The sequence below is a fragment of the Chiloscyllium plagiosum genome, chromosome 12, assembly GCF_004010195.1.
Source record: "Chiloscyllium plagiosum isolate BGI_BamShark_2017 chromosome 12, ASM401019v2, whole genome shotgun sequence".
NCBI lineage: Eukaryota > Metazoa > Chordata > Chondrichthyes > Orectolobiformes > Hemiscylliidae > Chiloscyllium > Chiloscyllium plagiosum.
In genome coordinates this window covers 85,298,783-85,315,826 of record NC_057721.1, presented here as the reverse complement: position 1 = coordinate 85,315,826, position 17,044 = coordinate 85,298,783, and the positions used below count along the sequence as shown (strand labels likewise).

Here is a 17,044-nt window from a genome sequence, read left to right as displayed (position 1 = left end):
GGACTTGAGGCTGTTTTCGTTAGAGAGAAGTAGGTTGAGAGGTGACTTAATAGAGACATATAAGATAATCAGAGGGTTAGATAGGGTGGACAGGGAGAGCCTTTTTCCAAGTATGGTGACGGCGAGCACGAGGGGGCATAGCTTTAAATTGAAGGGTGATAGATATAGGACGGATGTCAGAGGTAGTTTCTTTACTCAGAGAGTAGTAAGGGTATGGAATGCTTTGCCTGCAACGGTAGTAGATTTGCCAACTTTAAGTACATTTAAGTCATCATTAGACAAGCATATGGACGTACATGAAATAGTGTAGGTTAGATGGACTTCAAATTGGTATGACAGGTTGGCACAACACTGAGGGCCGAAGGGCCTGTACTGTGCTGTTATGTTCTATGTCATATTGCAGCTGTACAAAATACTGGTGTGGCTGCATTTGGGTATTGCATACAGTTTTGGTCACCGCATTAGGAAGTGGAAGCTTCAGAAAGGGTTCAGAGGTGATTTACTAGGATGTTGCCTGGTATGGAGGGAAGGTGTTATGAGGAAAGACTGAGGGAATTGATGCGGTTTTCATTAGAGAGAAGAAAGTTGAGAGGTGACTTAATTTAGACATATAAAATAATCAGAGGGTTAGATAGGGTGGACAGGGAGAGTCGTTTTCCTTGGCTGGTGATGGCTAACATGAGGGGACATAGCTTTAAATTGAGGGGTGATAGATATGGGACAGATGTCAGAGGTAGTTTCTTTACTCAGAGAGTAGTAGGGGAGTGGAACACCCTGTCTGCAGCAGTAGTAGACTCGCCAACTTTCAGGTAATTTAAATGGTTATTAGATAAACATATGGATGAAAATAGAATAGTGTAGGATTAGATAGGGTTCAGACTGGTTCCACAGGTCGGTGCAACACTGAGGGCTGAAAGGCCTGGATTGCGCTGTAAAGTTCTATGTTCGCCCTTATCAGATGGAACTAAATTCCATCTGCCATTCCTCTGCTGGATTTACCAGCTGATTAATATCAGCCTATAGCCTGAAATCATCCTCTTGTTATCAACAACAATTTTCATCTCATCTGCAAACATACTAATTACACCTGCTACATTCATATCCAAATCATTCACTTACGTAACAATCAGCATGGGCCCAGCACTGATTCCTGTGGTTCACCGCTGGTCACAAGCATCCAATCACAAAAACAACCCCCCACCATCACTTTTTGCCTCTTATTTGCAGCTAATTTCGGATCCAGCTGCCTACTTGACTTAGATCCCATGGGTTCCTTACAGGACTGACAGAGGCTGGAACACACTGCCAGAAGAGGTGGTGGAAGCAGACACATTGACGACATTTACGAGGCATCTGGATGGTTACATGAATAGGGAGGGAATAGAGGGATATGGACTGAACAAGGGCAAAAAGTTTGTTTTTGGTTTAGTCAGGGCATGATGATTGGCACAGGCTCAGAGGGCTGAAGGGCCTGTTCCTACACTGTACTTCTCTTTTATTTTTTGTTCTGTTTAGCACTCCTGTCGGTCTGCATTTGGAATATCGAGAGAAGGTTTGGTCCCATATCCAAGGAAGGATGTATAAGCATTGGATGAGTCCAGAGGAGTATGGTCCCAGGGATGAAGGGCTTATCATACAAGGCGCAGTTAAGGTCTTTGCATATAATTAGTCCCACTCCTGCTCCCTCACCAGAGCTCTGTACATTGTCCCTTTTAAATATTTATCTAATTCCCTATAAAAAGTTACTATTGAAGATATCTCCATCAAAGTTTGTGAGAAGATTTGTAGCTCGGGTGCTCGTTGTTGTGGTTCTGTTCACCGAGCTGGAAGTTTTTGTTGCAAACGTTTCGTCCCCTGGCTAGGCGACATCATCAGTGCTTGGGAGCCTCCTGTGAAGCGCTTCTTTGATGTTTCCTCCGCTGTTTATAGTGGCTTGTCCCTGCCGCTTCCGGTTGTCAGTTTCAGCTGTCCTCTTTAGTGGTTGGTATATTGGGTCCAGGTCGATGTGTTTGTTGATGGAGTTTGTGGATGAATGCCATGCCTCTAGGAATTCCCTGGCTGTTCTCTGTCTGGCTTGCCCTATGATAGTAGTGTTGTCCCAGTCGAGTTCATGTTGCTTGTTGTCTGCGTGTGTGTGAATTTGACTGGGACAACACTACTATCATAGGGCAAGCCAGACAGAGAACAGCCAGGGAATTCCTAGAGGCATGGCATTCATCCACAAACTCCATCAACAAACACATCGACCTGGACCCAATATACCAACCACTACAGCGGACAGCTGAAACTGACAACCGGAAGCGGCAGGGACAGACCACTATAAACACCGGAGGAAACATCAAAGAAGCGCTTCGCAGGAGGCTCCCAAGCACTGATGATGTCGCCTAGCCAGGGGACGAAACGTTTGCAACAAAAACTTCCAGCTCGGCGAACAGAACCACAACAATATCTCCATCATGTTTTTTTTAATCATGATAGTGAGTGTAAAGAAAATGTTTGTCTTCCTTCTCTTTTTTTATGACAATTAGGTTAAATCAATGTTCTCTGGTTATGAACCCGGTCAATGAAAACACAGCAATCCTTTTGCACTCTGTCAAACCAAGTCATTATTATTCTGAATAGTTCAACCATATCATCGCTTAATCATCTCTGCCGCAAAGAAAACAAGCCTTGTCTTTTTCATCTCTTTACATAACTGAAATACCTTACTTAAAGGCAAACCATGTTTGAAACCTTATCATATTTGATAGCTATAAGAGTGCCAGTTTAAAGAAAGAAATGGGTGGCTCAAAGATTAGTGCAGTGGAAGAGAGTTCCAGCATTGGAGAAAGACTGTAACACTGGGGTGGTCTACACCTGAACCTTGCTGGTGGCCAGTCTTCTGAAGAGCCACATAACTAGGGATGCAGACACGGCTTTAAACTAAATAGAAAAATTAAGGGATTAAATCTGGGAGATGTGGAAGATCAAAGAGTAGAGATGATGCAAGAGAGAAAGGTATTAATATGGAAAATGATAAATAAACCACAACAGATGTGTACTCTCTGTTCCTTCCAAAAAGAAAATCAATAGATAAGGCTTGAGGTTACAACCTAATACAAGATCTAAAGTAAAGGCGTGCACATAATATTCAAAACAAACCAGTCAAACTATTGGCGCAAAAAGAAATAAATCAGCATGATCTAATAGCCACTGCAGAGACATACATGTCTGCAGAATGCCATAGATTGGGATCTATATATTGAGGACACATGAAGTTAGGAAGTATAGGAAACCAGGAAAAGGTGGATGGGCAGCTCTGTTAATAAAGGATATTATTAGCCCAGTTGAGAGAGTCAGCGCAAGTTCAAGAAACTATGATGCGGTACTTTAAGGAGAGATGAGAAGTAATAAAGGCAAAGAAGTCATTTGTGGGAGAGCTTTACAGATGTCCTAACAATAGCCACATGATCAGATGAAGTATAAAGGAAGAAATATGAGAGCTTGTCAGAAAGTTATGGTGAGAATCATGGGGGCGTTTTAGACTAGAAAAATCAAATGGGCAAAGGTTGCATTTGATGAGGAGTTCAGAGAACGCTCTCAAGATAGTTTCTTAGAACAGCAAATGCTGCATCAAACAGAGAATCTAGCTAGAAATATAAAAACGGATAGTGAGAGTTTCTCAGAGTATTTAAAAAAGAAGAAAGTGAGCATTAATCCTGTAGAAATTGAGTGTGGAGAATTACCAACAGCAAATAAGCAGATGGTACATGAATTGAACAAGTATGTGCATGAGCCCCTACTATAATGGAAACAAGTAAAATCCCAGAAATACCTACAAATTAGGAAGTGGAAGTGGAAGAGGGTACTCAAGAAAATTACAAATACTAGGGAGGTGGTATGAACAAGTTATTAAAAACATTGTGGCAGGGCACTTAGAACAATTCAAGGTAATTTGGCAGAGTCAAGATGGTTCTGTGAAAGGGGAATCATGGGTTCAACCAAGTTATGGGAATTCTTTGAGGAAGGAATGTATGCTGTGGATAAGGGGAAACCATACTGGACTTTGATTTTCAGAAGACATTTCATAAGCTGCTACATCAAAAGTTACTGCAGAACTACAAGCTCATGGTGTAAAGGGCAGCATGTTGGCATGGACAGAAGATTGCTTCCTGTTAGCTGGCACAGGGTAAGCATAAATGGATGGTTCACTGGTTAGCAAATGTACTGGGTGATGTGGAAATATTTACAAATATTTACACCTTATGTAAATAACTTGGATGATGGAACTGAAGGCATAGCCGGCAGATTTGCTGATGATACAAAGATAGGTAGGAACATAAATTATCAAGGAGATACAGAACAGAACAGGGGGCTGAGAGATAAATAAGGATGGTGACATGGTTGGCGGGGCTGTGTTAAATGATGTCAGTGGGGACGGACCCCCACCCCAAACATTTCTGATAAAGGGCTTATGCTCGAAACATCGAGTCTCCTGCTCCTCGGATGCTGCCTGACCTGCTGTGCTTTTCCAGCATCACACTTTTCAACTCTTCATATCCCTGCATATTCATATGCTTATCCAAAAGTCCCTTAAACGCCCCTAATGTATCTGTTTCCACCACCACTCCTGGCAGCGCATTCCAGACTCCTACCACATTCTTTGCAAAAAACTTGCTATTTGCATCACCTTCGAACTTTCCCCCTCTTACCTTAAATTCATGTCCTAATTTTAGACATTTCAGCTTTGGAAAAAGATTCTGACCATCAACCTTATCTTATAATTTTATAAACTTCTTTCAAATCTCCCCTCAGCCTCCGCCGCTCCAGAGAAAGCAACCCTAGTTTTTCTAGCCTCTCCTTATGGCTTGTATCCTCGAATCCAGGCAGCATCCTGGTGAACCTCTCCAAAGCCTCCACATCTTTCCTGTGATAGGGCCACTCAGAATTGAACTCAATACTCTAAGTGTGGCCTAATCAAAATCTTATAAAGCTGCAATATGACATCTTGACTCTTGTACTCAATTCCCCAAACAATAAAAGCAAGCATGTCATACACCCTCTTCACCAGGCAGAAGTAGGCACTGCAGATGCTGGAGATTAGAGTCAAGATTAGAGTGGTGCTGGAAAAGCACAGCAGGTCAGGCAGCATCCGAGGAGCTGAAAAATCGACATTTCCGGCAAAAGTCCTTCATCAGGAATGGATGCTGCCCATAACATCAATTTTCCTGCTCCTCGGATGGTGCCTGACCTGCTGTGCTTTTCCAGCATCACTGTAAAGTTGACCCCCCACCATCTTCACCACCCTATTGACTTGCATGGCCACTTGCTTCTGGCTATGAACTTGAACTCCAAAATCCCTCTGTACATCAATGCTGTTCATGGTCCTGCCATTAACTGTGTACTTTTCCTTAACATTTGATCTCCCAAACTGCAGCATCTCACACTTTACCATACATCTTAATCTTCTGGATGAGCCTACCATAAGGAACCTTGTCAAAAGCCTTACTAAAATCAATGAAAACAACGTGAACTGCTCTATCCTAAACAATCATCCTAGTCACCTCCTCAAACAAGTCAATCAAGTTAGTAAGACATAACCTGCCCTGCACAAAGCCATACTGATTATCCCTAAACTAGGTCAGGTTTTTCCAAATGCACGTAAATCCTATCCCTAAGAATTCTCCCCAAAAGCTTCCCAATCACTGATGAGAGACTCACTGGTCTATAGTTTCCTGAAAGGATATAGATAGGCTAAGTGAGTGGGTAAAGATCTAGTAAACAGAGTACAAGATTGAGATTGTCTATTTTGGCAGGAAAAGTACAAACAGCATATTAGTCATAGAGACATACAGTATGGAAACAGACCCTTCGGTCCAACTCGTCCATACCAACCAGATATCTTAAATAAATCTAGTCCCAATTGCCAGCATTTGGCACATTTCCCTCTAAACTCTACCTATTCCTGTAGCCATCCAGACACCTTTTACATGTTGTAATCGTACTAGCCTCACCACTACCTCTGTCAGCTCATTCCATGCATGCAACACCCTCTGCGTGAAAACGTTGCCTCTTAGGTTCCTTTTATATCTGTCCCCTCTAACCTTAAACCTGTGCCCTCCAGTTTTCGACTCCCCCATTCTGGGGAAAAGACCTTGCCTATTAACCCTATATATGCCCCTCATTATTTTGTAAACCTGTACAAGGTCACCCTTCACCCTCCAACGCTCCAGGGGACATAGCCCCAGCCTATTCAGCCTTTTCCTATAGCTCCAACCCTGGCAACATCCTTGTAAACCTTTTCTGAACACTTTCAAGTTTCACAACATTCTTCCTGTAGGAGGGAGACCAGAATTGCATGCAATATCCCAAAAATTGCTGAACCCAATGTCTTGTATACAGCCACAACTCCTATAGCCAAAGCTCTGACCAATAAGGGAAAGCATACCAAACACCTTCTTCACGATCCTTTCTACCTGCAACTCCACTTTCAATGAACAATGAACCTGCACTCCAAGGTCTCTTTGTTCAGCAGTACTCCCCAGGACCGTACCATTAAATGTACAAGTAATGCCCTGATTTGCCTTTCCAAAATGCAGCACCTCACATTTATCTAAATTAAACTCCATCTGCCACTCCTCAGCCCACTGGCCCATCTGATCAAGATATCATTGTACTCTGAGGTAACCTTCTTCACATATTATAAAAATGGTGAGAATTGCAGAGCTCTGAGATGCAGTGTGATCCTGGTGGCCTATGGCATGAATTGTAAAAGGCCAGGAAAAAGGTGCAACAAATAAGCAGAACGCTAATACAATGCTAACATTTAATGCAAGGGAAATAAATACAAAAGTAGGGATGTTATATTTCAATTATTCAGGGCACTGGTGAGACCACAGCTAGAATACTGTCTTCAGCATTAGCCTCTTTATTTAAAGAATTATGTAAATGTGCTGAAAGCAGTTCAAAGGAGGTTTACCAGATTAATACCTAGAATGGGTGGATTGTCTTCTGATGAAAGATTCAACAGACCAGGGTTATATCTGTTACAGTTGAGGAAAGAGCCTGCTTGATTAAAATATTCTACATCTTGAGAGGTCTTGACAGGCTAGATGTGGAGATGATATTTCCATCTGTGGTCACTGTCTAAAGGTAAGACGTCACTCATATAAGATAGAAATGAGAACATTTTTCTCATGGAGGGTAGTGAATCTTTGAAATGCTCTTCCACAAAAAATGCTGGAAGCAGTGTCTTTAAATATTTTTATGGCAGAGATGGATAGATTTCTGACAAGCAAGAGATGAAAGGTCTTCAGGGATCTGCAGGAAGTTGGAGTAATCAGATCAGCTGTGATCTTATTGAATGGCAAGATACATGCAAAGGCCTGAGTGACCTACTCCTGCTCCTGATTCATTGTTTGTATGCCTAGTCCCCAAAGTTTAATATTGTCTGCTTCAGTTAAAGATCCTGCAGTAGTAACAGCAATTTTCTGGATAATCATTTCCTTAATCAATGATAAATGAAACATTGGCAAAATGTAAGATCTTAAGATAAGTTCCCAATGGTGGATTGTACATGGGGAGAGAGACAGTTTATAGAGGAGACACCATTCATTACCTGTGTTTGAACAGATGCATAAGGACCTCCTGGATCACTGCTTAATAGGTTTTCGCTGTTCATTTTGGTTTTCAGACAAGCAATGTAACGGTTACAAAAATCTTTGCAGAGATCATTAACTTTTTCCAACTCCAACAGATGAATACGTAACACTTGGATTGCTTTCACCATCTGTACAGTGTGAAAAGGAAAGATGAAATAAATAGCAGGAAGCACAATAAATCGGAGCCAGTCATAATTTATGTAAAAGTCTGTGAATACTTTCTAATTGGGACAAAATTAAATATCAGCTGCAATATTTACAAAATCTTCCAAGAAACTGCCTTCATATTTAGATTGCAGACAACCTACTTCTATGAAGCAATTACTGTCATTAACTCCTTATTACATCTCTCAGGTGGAATGTTTTAAAACCAAAACTCCCAAATTGAAAGAGAATGGACAGATATTTGTTTTGAAAAAGGGTATCAGTAGTCATGGTGGCTCAGTGGTTAGCACTGCTGCCTCATAGCACCAGGGACCCGGGTTCGACTTCAGCCTTGGGCAACTGTCTGTGTGGAGTTTGCGCATTCTCCCCATGTCTGTTTGAGTTTCCTCCTGGTGCTCCGGTTTCCTTCCACAATCCAACGATGTACAGGTGAGGTGAATTGGCCATGCTAAAATGCCCATATTGTTCAGGGATGTGTGCATTAGTCAGGGGTAAATATACGATAACACAGTAGAAGAATGCGTCTGGGTAGATTACTCTTCGGCGTGTCAGTGTAGACTTGGTGGGCCAAAGGCCTGTTTCCACACTGTAGGGATTTTATGATTCTAGTCACTGAAGAGGATTCTATTAGATCTGTGATTAAGAGTAAATAGAGAAAGGTTGTTTCCACTTTTGAAGATCTTCTAAAAAGGGTAATGAACTTTAATGCAGATTAGAAATGTAAAGAGGAGGTGAGAATGAATGTCTTCATGCAAAGTCATCAGAATATATAATTCACCCTGAAACTGACTCAAAAGTTCTGATTATTGAAGAAATTGTGCACTAATTAAAAATGTAAATTAAATGTACAATCATTCTTATCTATTCCAGTCATTATTTATGTCAGTGAGGAGTCAGTGTAATAAAGAATAAAAGAGAAGTACAGGACAGGAACAGGCCCTTTGGCCCTCCAAGCCTGTGCCAATCATCATGCCCTGACTAAACTTAAAACCAAGCCTTCTGCCCTTATCTGGTTCGTTTCCCCCTATTCCCTCCCTATTCATGTAATCATTCTGATGCCTCTTAAATGTAGTCAACGTGCCTGCTTCTACCACCTTTTCTGGCAGTGCTTTCCAGGCTCCTACCACTCCCTGCATGAAAAGCTTCCCTTGTACAACTCCCTTAAACATCCCCCCCCAGCTCTCACCTTGAACCTGTGTCCCCTTGTAACTGAAACTTCAACCCTGGGAAAAAACCTCTGACTATCCATTCTACCTATTCCTCCAATAATTTTGTAGATCTCTATCAGGTCTCCTCTCAGCCATCATCTTTCCAGTGAAAACAAGCCTAGTCTTTTAAACCTTTCTTCAGCCATTGCCCTCAAGACCAGGCAATATCCTGGTGAACCTCCCTGCACTCTCTCCAAAGCTTCCACTTCCTGCTGGTAGTGTGGTGGACCAAAACTGCATACAATACTCTCAAAGTGGCCTAACAAGGATTTTATACAGCTGCACAGCTGCAACATGGCTTGCCAACTCTTGTACTCCATCCCCCCGGCCGATGAAGGTCATATACCTTCTTAATGATAATGTCACTAGTCTAATAAACAGATGCCCTGGCTAATATTCTGGGGACTAGGGTCTTCCATATTCAATAACAAGAGTGGCTCAGTAGCACCGCTAGAAGAGAATAAGACCACAGATATATAAACAGAATTAGGCCATTCAGCCCATCGAGTCTGCTCTGCCGTTCGATCATGGCTGATGTTTCTCGCCTCGTTCTCTTGTTTGTTCCCCTTACCAACCATGAACCTATCTGTCTTAATTTTAAATACACTCAGTGACTTGGCATCCACAGCCCTCTACAGCAATATGTCCCACAGATTCATTACCTTCTGTTGAAGAAATTCCTCCTCATCTCAGTTCTAAAGGGTCATCCCTTCGCTGAGGCTGTGCTCTCAAGTCCTTGTCTCTCCTAGTGGTGGAAACATCTTCTCCACATCCACTCTAACCAGGCCTGTTGATATTCTGTAAGTTTCAATAAGATCCTCCCCTCCTCCTTCTAAACTTCACCAAATACATCACCGAAACTAAATGAAGACACTACTGCCTGAACTGGCAGAGTCCTAAAAGACATAACTGCCAGACTGGGTCCAACAAAAGGGAACAGCATAATTAACCTCATCTCATGAATGTAATTGTTGAATGCTTCGGTCTCTGATCGTATCAGGAGGAGAACCCACTGCACACTTCTTGTGGAAATGAAGCCACATATTCAAATTGAGGATACTCTGTGAGGCACCATCACTACCACTGTGAAAAATGATACAGATTCAAATAGGCCGAGCAACCCAAAAAAGTTCAATCATGAAGTGCTGTGGGCCAGCAGTAGCAGGACTGTACTCCAACACAATCTACAACCTCATGGCCCAGTATTTACCCCACTCACATGCCAGGAGCAGTATCAGATATTTCTAAAAATATTACCCATCCCTAATTGCCCAAAGGGCAGTTAAGAGTCAACCACATTGTTGTGGGTCTGGAGTCATATATAGGCCAGAGCAGGCCAGGTTAGTGAATTAGATGGATTTTTTTCAACAATCAACAATAGATTTGTGGTGATCATTAGACTCTAATCCAGATTTGTACAGAATTCAAATTCTATCATCTGCCATAGTGGGATTTGAACCCAGGCCCAGAACATTACTGGGTTTCTAGATGAACAGCCCTCGCGATCATATCACCGGCCACAGCCAGAAGGTCTATCCACTCAAGGATGTGTTTCCTGCTGAGAGATGGTAAGGCCTGCAGATGCTAGAAAGTCAGAGTCGATAAAGTATGCAGCTGGAAAAAGCACAGCAGGTCAGGCAGCATCAGAGAAGTAAGGACAGTTGACGTTTCAGGTTGGGACAGAAGAAACATGAGCATGTTTCTAATAAGCACAAGCCCTAATGATGGGTGCTGAACTGAAACATCGACTCTCCTGCTCCTCTGATGCTACTTGATTTGCTGTGCTTTTTCCAGCTCCACATTTTACCAACTCTAGGTTTCCATTAGTGGTTCATCCCAACCAAGCCTGTGCTGTACTGGGGCAGCAAGATCTCTGAGAGGCTCACACTCCTCAGGGATATAATTGCAGAAGGCCTTTGACGAGATTCCGCACACCTACCTGAGGGACATATTCTCCAAAACTGGCTTTGGCAAAGGAATGTGCAATTGGATCCAACTGTTGTACGCCAACATTGTTTGCGCAGTTTCAATCAATGGGTAGGAATTACAAAGCTTCCCGATCAGATTTGGAATCAAGCCGGCTGCCCTCTCTCGCACCTAGTTGGTGTATTGTATAGACCGTTTGCTGAGTCCATCAGGAAGGATGCAATCCTGAGATGGGTGACTATTCCAAACAGTGGCGGGCCAGCAGGTAAAAGCCTCCTTATACATGGATAATGTTGCCGTATTCTGCTTCGATCTGCTGTCAATGCACAGACTCATGAGCATGTGTGACCAGTTCAAACTGGCTTCAAGAATCAAAGTAAATCGAGGCAAGAGCAAGGCCAAGTTCTTTGGGAACTGAACTACCGGCGGTGGGGGTGGGGTGAGGGTTGAAGAAGAAGAGGAGAATGTACCCAATGCCACCCTCATCCTGATGACTACCTTTGTGAGAGTCAGGTCCTAGGAATGCAAACACCAAGTATTACTATGTACTGAGGTTCTCTCTGTTCCTGGTATTGCAAAGGATGGATCTGACGTCAGGGCTGCAGAATGCTCCAAGTAGTTGGGCTGTTCCATATCATCTGCTCTTCCTGGAGAACTTTGCAAAGAAAAACACCTTTGACCCGAAGTCCATCAGGCAGTGGTCAGTGCTTAGTGTCTTTGTGATCCTGTGTGAAAAGGAGACAGTGGATCTGCCAGGTTGTTTCCTGAGGAGACTGTCAAAATCATTTGGCAGAATTCTCATCACTAAAACTTTCCAACAAGCATCAAGGCATAACTTGTCTGGTGATGAGAAGGGCACTGCCTGTTCGATCCTTCATGTATACCTGGACTCTCTGCACCATCGCATGGTCGTGGCTTTGGTGAGGGGGCTGCGGTATGGTCATACATTGCCTTCTGGAATATGCCTTTGCAAAAGCAGTCTGGGAGGTGAGATGCAGTGGTTTTAGTCATAACTTATCTCGAACAGCTCTGTGATGCAGGACTCTGTGCTCCCCAGTCTGTTCCCCGGGACACACATCAAGACAAACACTGACTGCACCTGAAGGACCATTAACTAATTGAAGACGTTCTTTGGTCTGCCCGAAGCTTGTTAATTTTCCAATGCAAAGAGTTGACCTCAACCAAGTGTTACTGGCTGGCATTTCCAAGGTCCAGGACTATCCCTGAGGGATGCACTAAAGCTGCCGTCAAGGTGCAATGGGGAAAGACCACTGTTTCAAGATCTTTCTGTTGAAATATAATGAGGGTCTGTTCAGTCATCAGATCCTCTTGATACGTCAATGTTAGTAAAGTGTGAACTACAGTTGTAGCAGCGGTGCGAGCGAGGAGCTGACTGGGAGAGGTCCAATTGTGCTCTGGGAAAGTGAGTGAACTGATATATTTGGACAGTAGCTGAACCCAAGACGCTACACGTGTAGGTTCTCTCACCAGTCCTCCTCCTCTAACCAAAAAGAGACTCTGTGATGTGTTGATAAGGTAAAGTTTTCGATTTTGTTTTAACCAAGTGATTGGTAAAAACTTCTCAGAAGATCTCAGGTCCACGTTGTGCTCCTCTTGCTCAATGTGAGAGCTCAGGGACACTGATGTCTCTGACTCCTTCACGTACAGGGAATGTATCCAGCTGCAGCTCCTGTTAAACCGCATGATGGCTCTGGAGCTGCGGATGGACTCACTGTGGAGCATCCGCTATGCTGAGGATGTCATGGATAGCACATTTAGTGAATTGGTCACACTGCAGATTAGGATTGCTGAGGGAGAAAGGGAATGGGTGATCTAAAGGCAGAGAAAGAGCAGGAAGGCAGTGCAAATGTCCCCTGTGGTCATCTCTCTCCAAAACAGGTATATCATTTTGGATACTGTTGGGGGAGATGGCTCACCAGAGGGACACAGTAGTAGCCAGGTTCATGGCACCATGGCTGGCTCTGCTGTACAGAAGGGCAGGAAAAAGAGTGGAAGGGTTATAGTCATAGGGGATTCAATTGTAAAGGGAGTAGATAGGTCATTCTGTGATCAAAAATGAAACTTGGAATGGTATGTTATCTCCCAGGTGCTCAGGTCAGGGATGTCTCAGATCAGCTGCAGGACATTCTGAAGGGGTAGGGTGAACAACCACTTGTTGAGGTGCACATAGGTACCAATGATGTAGGTAAAAAAAATGGGATGAGATCCTACACAAATAATTTAGGGAGTTAGGAGCCAAGTTAAAAGGTAGGACCTCAGACGTAGTAATCTTAGGATTGCTACCAGTGCCGCATGGTAGTCTCAGCAGAAATGAAAGAATAGGCAGGATGTATGTGTGGCTTGACAGATGGTGCAGGAGGGAGGGGTTCAGATTTTTGGGACATAGGGACCGGTTCTAGGGGAGGTGGGACTATTACAAATTGGACAGTCTACACCTGGGCCGCACTGGAACCAATATCTTTGGGGTTCCTTTCGGGAAGTCTAATTCCCGAGCGAACTATACTGTAAATGGAAAAGCCGTGGGAAAAGTTGATGGGCAGAAAGATCTGGGAGTGCAGGTCCATTGAACCCTGAAGTTGGCTGCACAGGTGAATAGAGAGGTCAAGAAGACATATGATATGCTTGCCTTCATCGGACAGGGCATTGAATACTAGAACTGGCAGGTCATGTTAAAATTGTACAAGACCTTGGGTTCAGCCATATTTAGAGTACTGTGTACAGTTCTGGTCACCACATTACCAAAAGAATGTGGATGTTTTGGAGAGGGTGCAGAAAAGGTTTATGAGAATGTTGCCTGGTATGGAAGGTGCTAGCTATGAAGAGAGGTTGAGTAGGTTAGGTTTGTTTTCATTTCAGAAAATGAGATTGAAGGGGGACCTGATTGAGGTTTACATGAAGGGTATAGACAGGGTAGATAGAGATAAGCTTTTTCCCAAGGTGAGGGATTCAATAACGAGAAGTCACGCGTTCAAGGTGAGAGGTGGAAAGTTTAAGGGGGGTACACGCGGCAAGTACTTTACACAGAGGGTGGTAGGTGTCTGGAAGATGTTGCCAGCAAAGGTAGTAGAGGCAGGCACGGTAGATACATTTAAGGTGCGTCTGGACAGATGCATGAGTAGGTGGGGAGCAGAGGAATACAGGTGCTTAGGAATTGGGCGATAGATTTAGACAGTGGATTTGGATCGGCTCAGGCTTGGAGGGCCGAAAGGCCTGTTCTTGGGCTGTAAATCTTCTTTGTTCTTTGGTTGCTTTTGCTAATACTGTTGGAGAGGATTTAAACTAATGTGGCAGGGGGATGGGAACCAAATGAGGAGGTTAGTAAACTTTAAGGAGGTAGTAACTAAAGCCTGTGAGGAACTAGATAATGAAGTCAGCGTGAATAAGGGTAAGAGTAAGCAGAGAGCAGATGATGAACACAAAGGGACTGATGGTCCGAGGTGCATTTGTTTTAGTGTGAGAAGTGTAGTAGGTATGGCAGATGAACGCAGGGCTTGGATTTGTACCTGAAGTATGATGTTATTGCTTTAATGAGACTTAGTTGAGAGAAGGGCATGATTGGCAGCTAAATATCCCAGGATATGGATGCTTCAGGCAGGATAGAGAGGGAGGTAAAAGGGGTGGAGGAGTTACACTACTGTCAGAGAGGATATCATAGCTGTGGTGAAGGAGGACTCAAACAGTGAGGCAACATAGGCAGAGCTCAGAAATAGGAAGGGTGCAGTAACAATGTACTATTGACCTCCCAACAGTGAGCGAGAGATAGAGGTACAAATATATAAACAGGTTACAAGAAAGATGTAGGAGCAACAGGGTGTGGTGATAAGAGATTTTAATTTTCCCAACATTGACTGGGATTCACTCTGTGTTAGAGGTCTGGATGAAGCAGAATTTGTAAGGAGCATCCAGGAGGGTTTTCAAGAGCAGTATGTAAATAGTCCAACTCAGGAAGGGGCCATACTGAACCTGGTGTTGGGGAATGAGCCCGGCCAGGAGGTTTCTGTAGGGGATTACTTTGGGAATAGTGATCACAATTCCATAAGTTTTAGAATACTCTTGCACAAAGATGTGAGTGCTCCTAAAGGAAGAGTGCTAAATGGGGAGGGAGGCCAACTATACCAAAGTTCAGCAGGAGTTGGGACATGTAGCTTGGGAGCAGCTGTTTGACGGTAAATCCACATTTGGTATGCAGGAGGTTTTTAAAGAGAGGTTGATTATAGTGCAGGAGAGACATTATCCTGTAAAAATGAGGGTTAGAAATGGCAAGATTAGGGAACCATGGATGACAGGTGAAATTGTGAGACTAGCTCAGAGGAAAAAGTATGCGACATAAGGTCTAGGCGACTGAAGACAGACAAAGCTTTGGAAGAATATCAGGAATGTAGGACAATCTGAAACAAGCAATTAAGAAGGCTAAAAGGGGTCATGATATATCAGTAGCAAACAGGGTTAAGTAAAATCTCAAAGCCTTTTATTCATATATAAGGGGCAAGAGGGTAACTGGAGAAAGGAATGGCCCACTCAAGGACAAAGGAGGAATGTTATGTGTGGTGTCACAGAAAATCTTAGCGAGAACTTTGCATTGGTATTCACCGAGGAGAGGGACACGATGGATGTTGAGGTTAGGAATAGATGTCTGATTACTCTAGGTTAAGTTGGCATAAGGCGGGAGGAAGTGTTGGGTATCCTAAAAGGCATTAAGGTGGATAGGATCTATCCCAAGTTACTGAGGATAGGGAGAGAGGAAATAGCTGGGGCCTTAACAGATATCTTTGCAGCATCCTAAGGATTGGAGAATTGCTAATGTTGTCCCCTCGTTTAAGAAGGGCAGCAGGGATACTCTAGGTAATTATAGACCGGTAAGCCTGATGTCAATGGTAGGGAAGTTGCTGGAGAAGATACTGAGGGATAGGATCTATTCCCATTTGAAAGAAAAGGGCTTATCAGTGGTAGGCAACATAGTTTTGAGCAGGGAAGGTTGTGTCTTACCAACTTAATAGAATTCTTTGAGGAAGTTACAAAGTCGATTGATGAGGGAAAACACACCTGCCATTCACCTTATACCCCTCATGACTTTAAAACCTTTATAAGGTCACTCCTCGGCCTCCTATATTCTAGTGAAGGAAGTCCAGCCTATCCAGCCTCTTCCCATAACTCAAACCCTCCATTCCCAGCAACATCCTGGTAAGTTTCTTCAGAACCGTCTCCTGTTTAATATTATCATTCCTATAACAGGATAGCCAGCACTGTACACAGTACTCCAGGAAAGGCCTCACCAACATCCTGTACGACCTCAACTCCTATATTCAAAGGTCTGAGCAATGAAGGCAAATGTGCTAAATGCCATCTTAACCACCCTACCTATATGTGATGCAAACTTTAAAGATATATATGCTTGAACTCATGGTCTCTCTGTTCTATAATACTACCTAAGGCCTTATTTTTAATTATACAAGTCCTGCCTTGTTTGTTTTACCAAAATGCAATACTTCGCATTTATTTAGATTAAATTCCATCTGCCAGTCTCAGCCCACTGACCCAATTAATTAAGATTGCTTTATAATCTTAGATAACCTTCTTCTGCGGAAGGTCAAACAGCTTGAGGTCATAGTCCACTGGTACTAACAACACAGATAGAAAGGAGGACGTGGTCCTGCAGTCAGAATTTAGCGACCTTGGCAGAAAATTAGCAACCGCCACCAGGACAGAACCCCACTGGTCCTCACCTACCACCCCACCAATCTCCATGTTCAGCGCATCATCCGCCGTCATTTCCGCCACCTCCAAACGGACCCCACCACCAAGGATATATTGCCCTCCCCTCCCCTATCAGCATTCCGTAAAGACCACTCCCTCCGTGACTCCCTCATCAGACCCACACCCCCCCACCAACCCAACCTCCACTCCCGGCACCCTCCCCTGCAACCGCAGGAGGTGCAAGACTTCCGCCCACACCTCCCCTCTCACCTCCCTCCAAGGCCCCAAAGGAAACTTCCAGATCCGCCACAGATTCACCTGTACCTCCACACATATCATCTATTGCATCCTCTGCACCCGATGTGGCCCCCTCTATATTGGGGAGACAGG

The 17,044-nt window shown here is 43.6% G+C and overlaps 1 protein-coding gene across 3 annotated transcripts in view; it reads right to left on the bottom strand.

Annotated features, from left to right (window-relative positions):
* Positions 1–17,044, bottom strand: part of pknox1.1 (pbx/knotted 1 homeobox 1.1) — a 113,169-nt gene that overhangs the window by 46,997 nt on the left and 49,128 nt on the right. For all 3 annotated transcript variants that reach the window (XM_043701451.1, XM_043701450.1, XM_043701452.1), the window contains exon 5: positions 7,598–7,768. In XM_043701451.1, the coding sequence (XP_043557386.1) occupies positions 7,598–7,768 (171 nt within the window). The remainder of the gene's footprint in view (positions 1–7,597; positions 7,769–17,044) is intronic.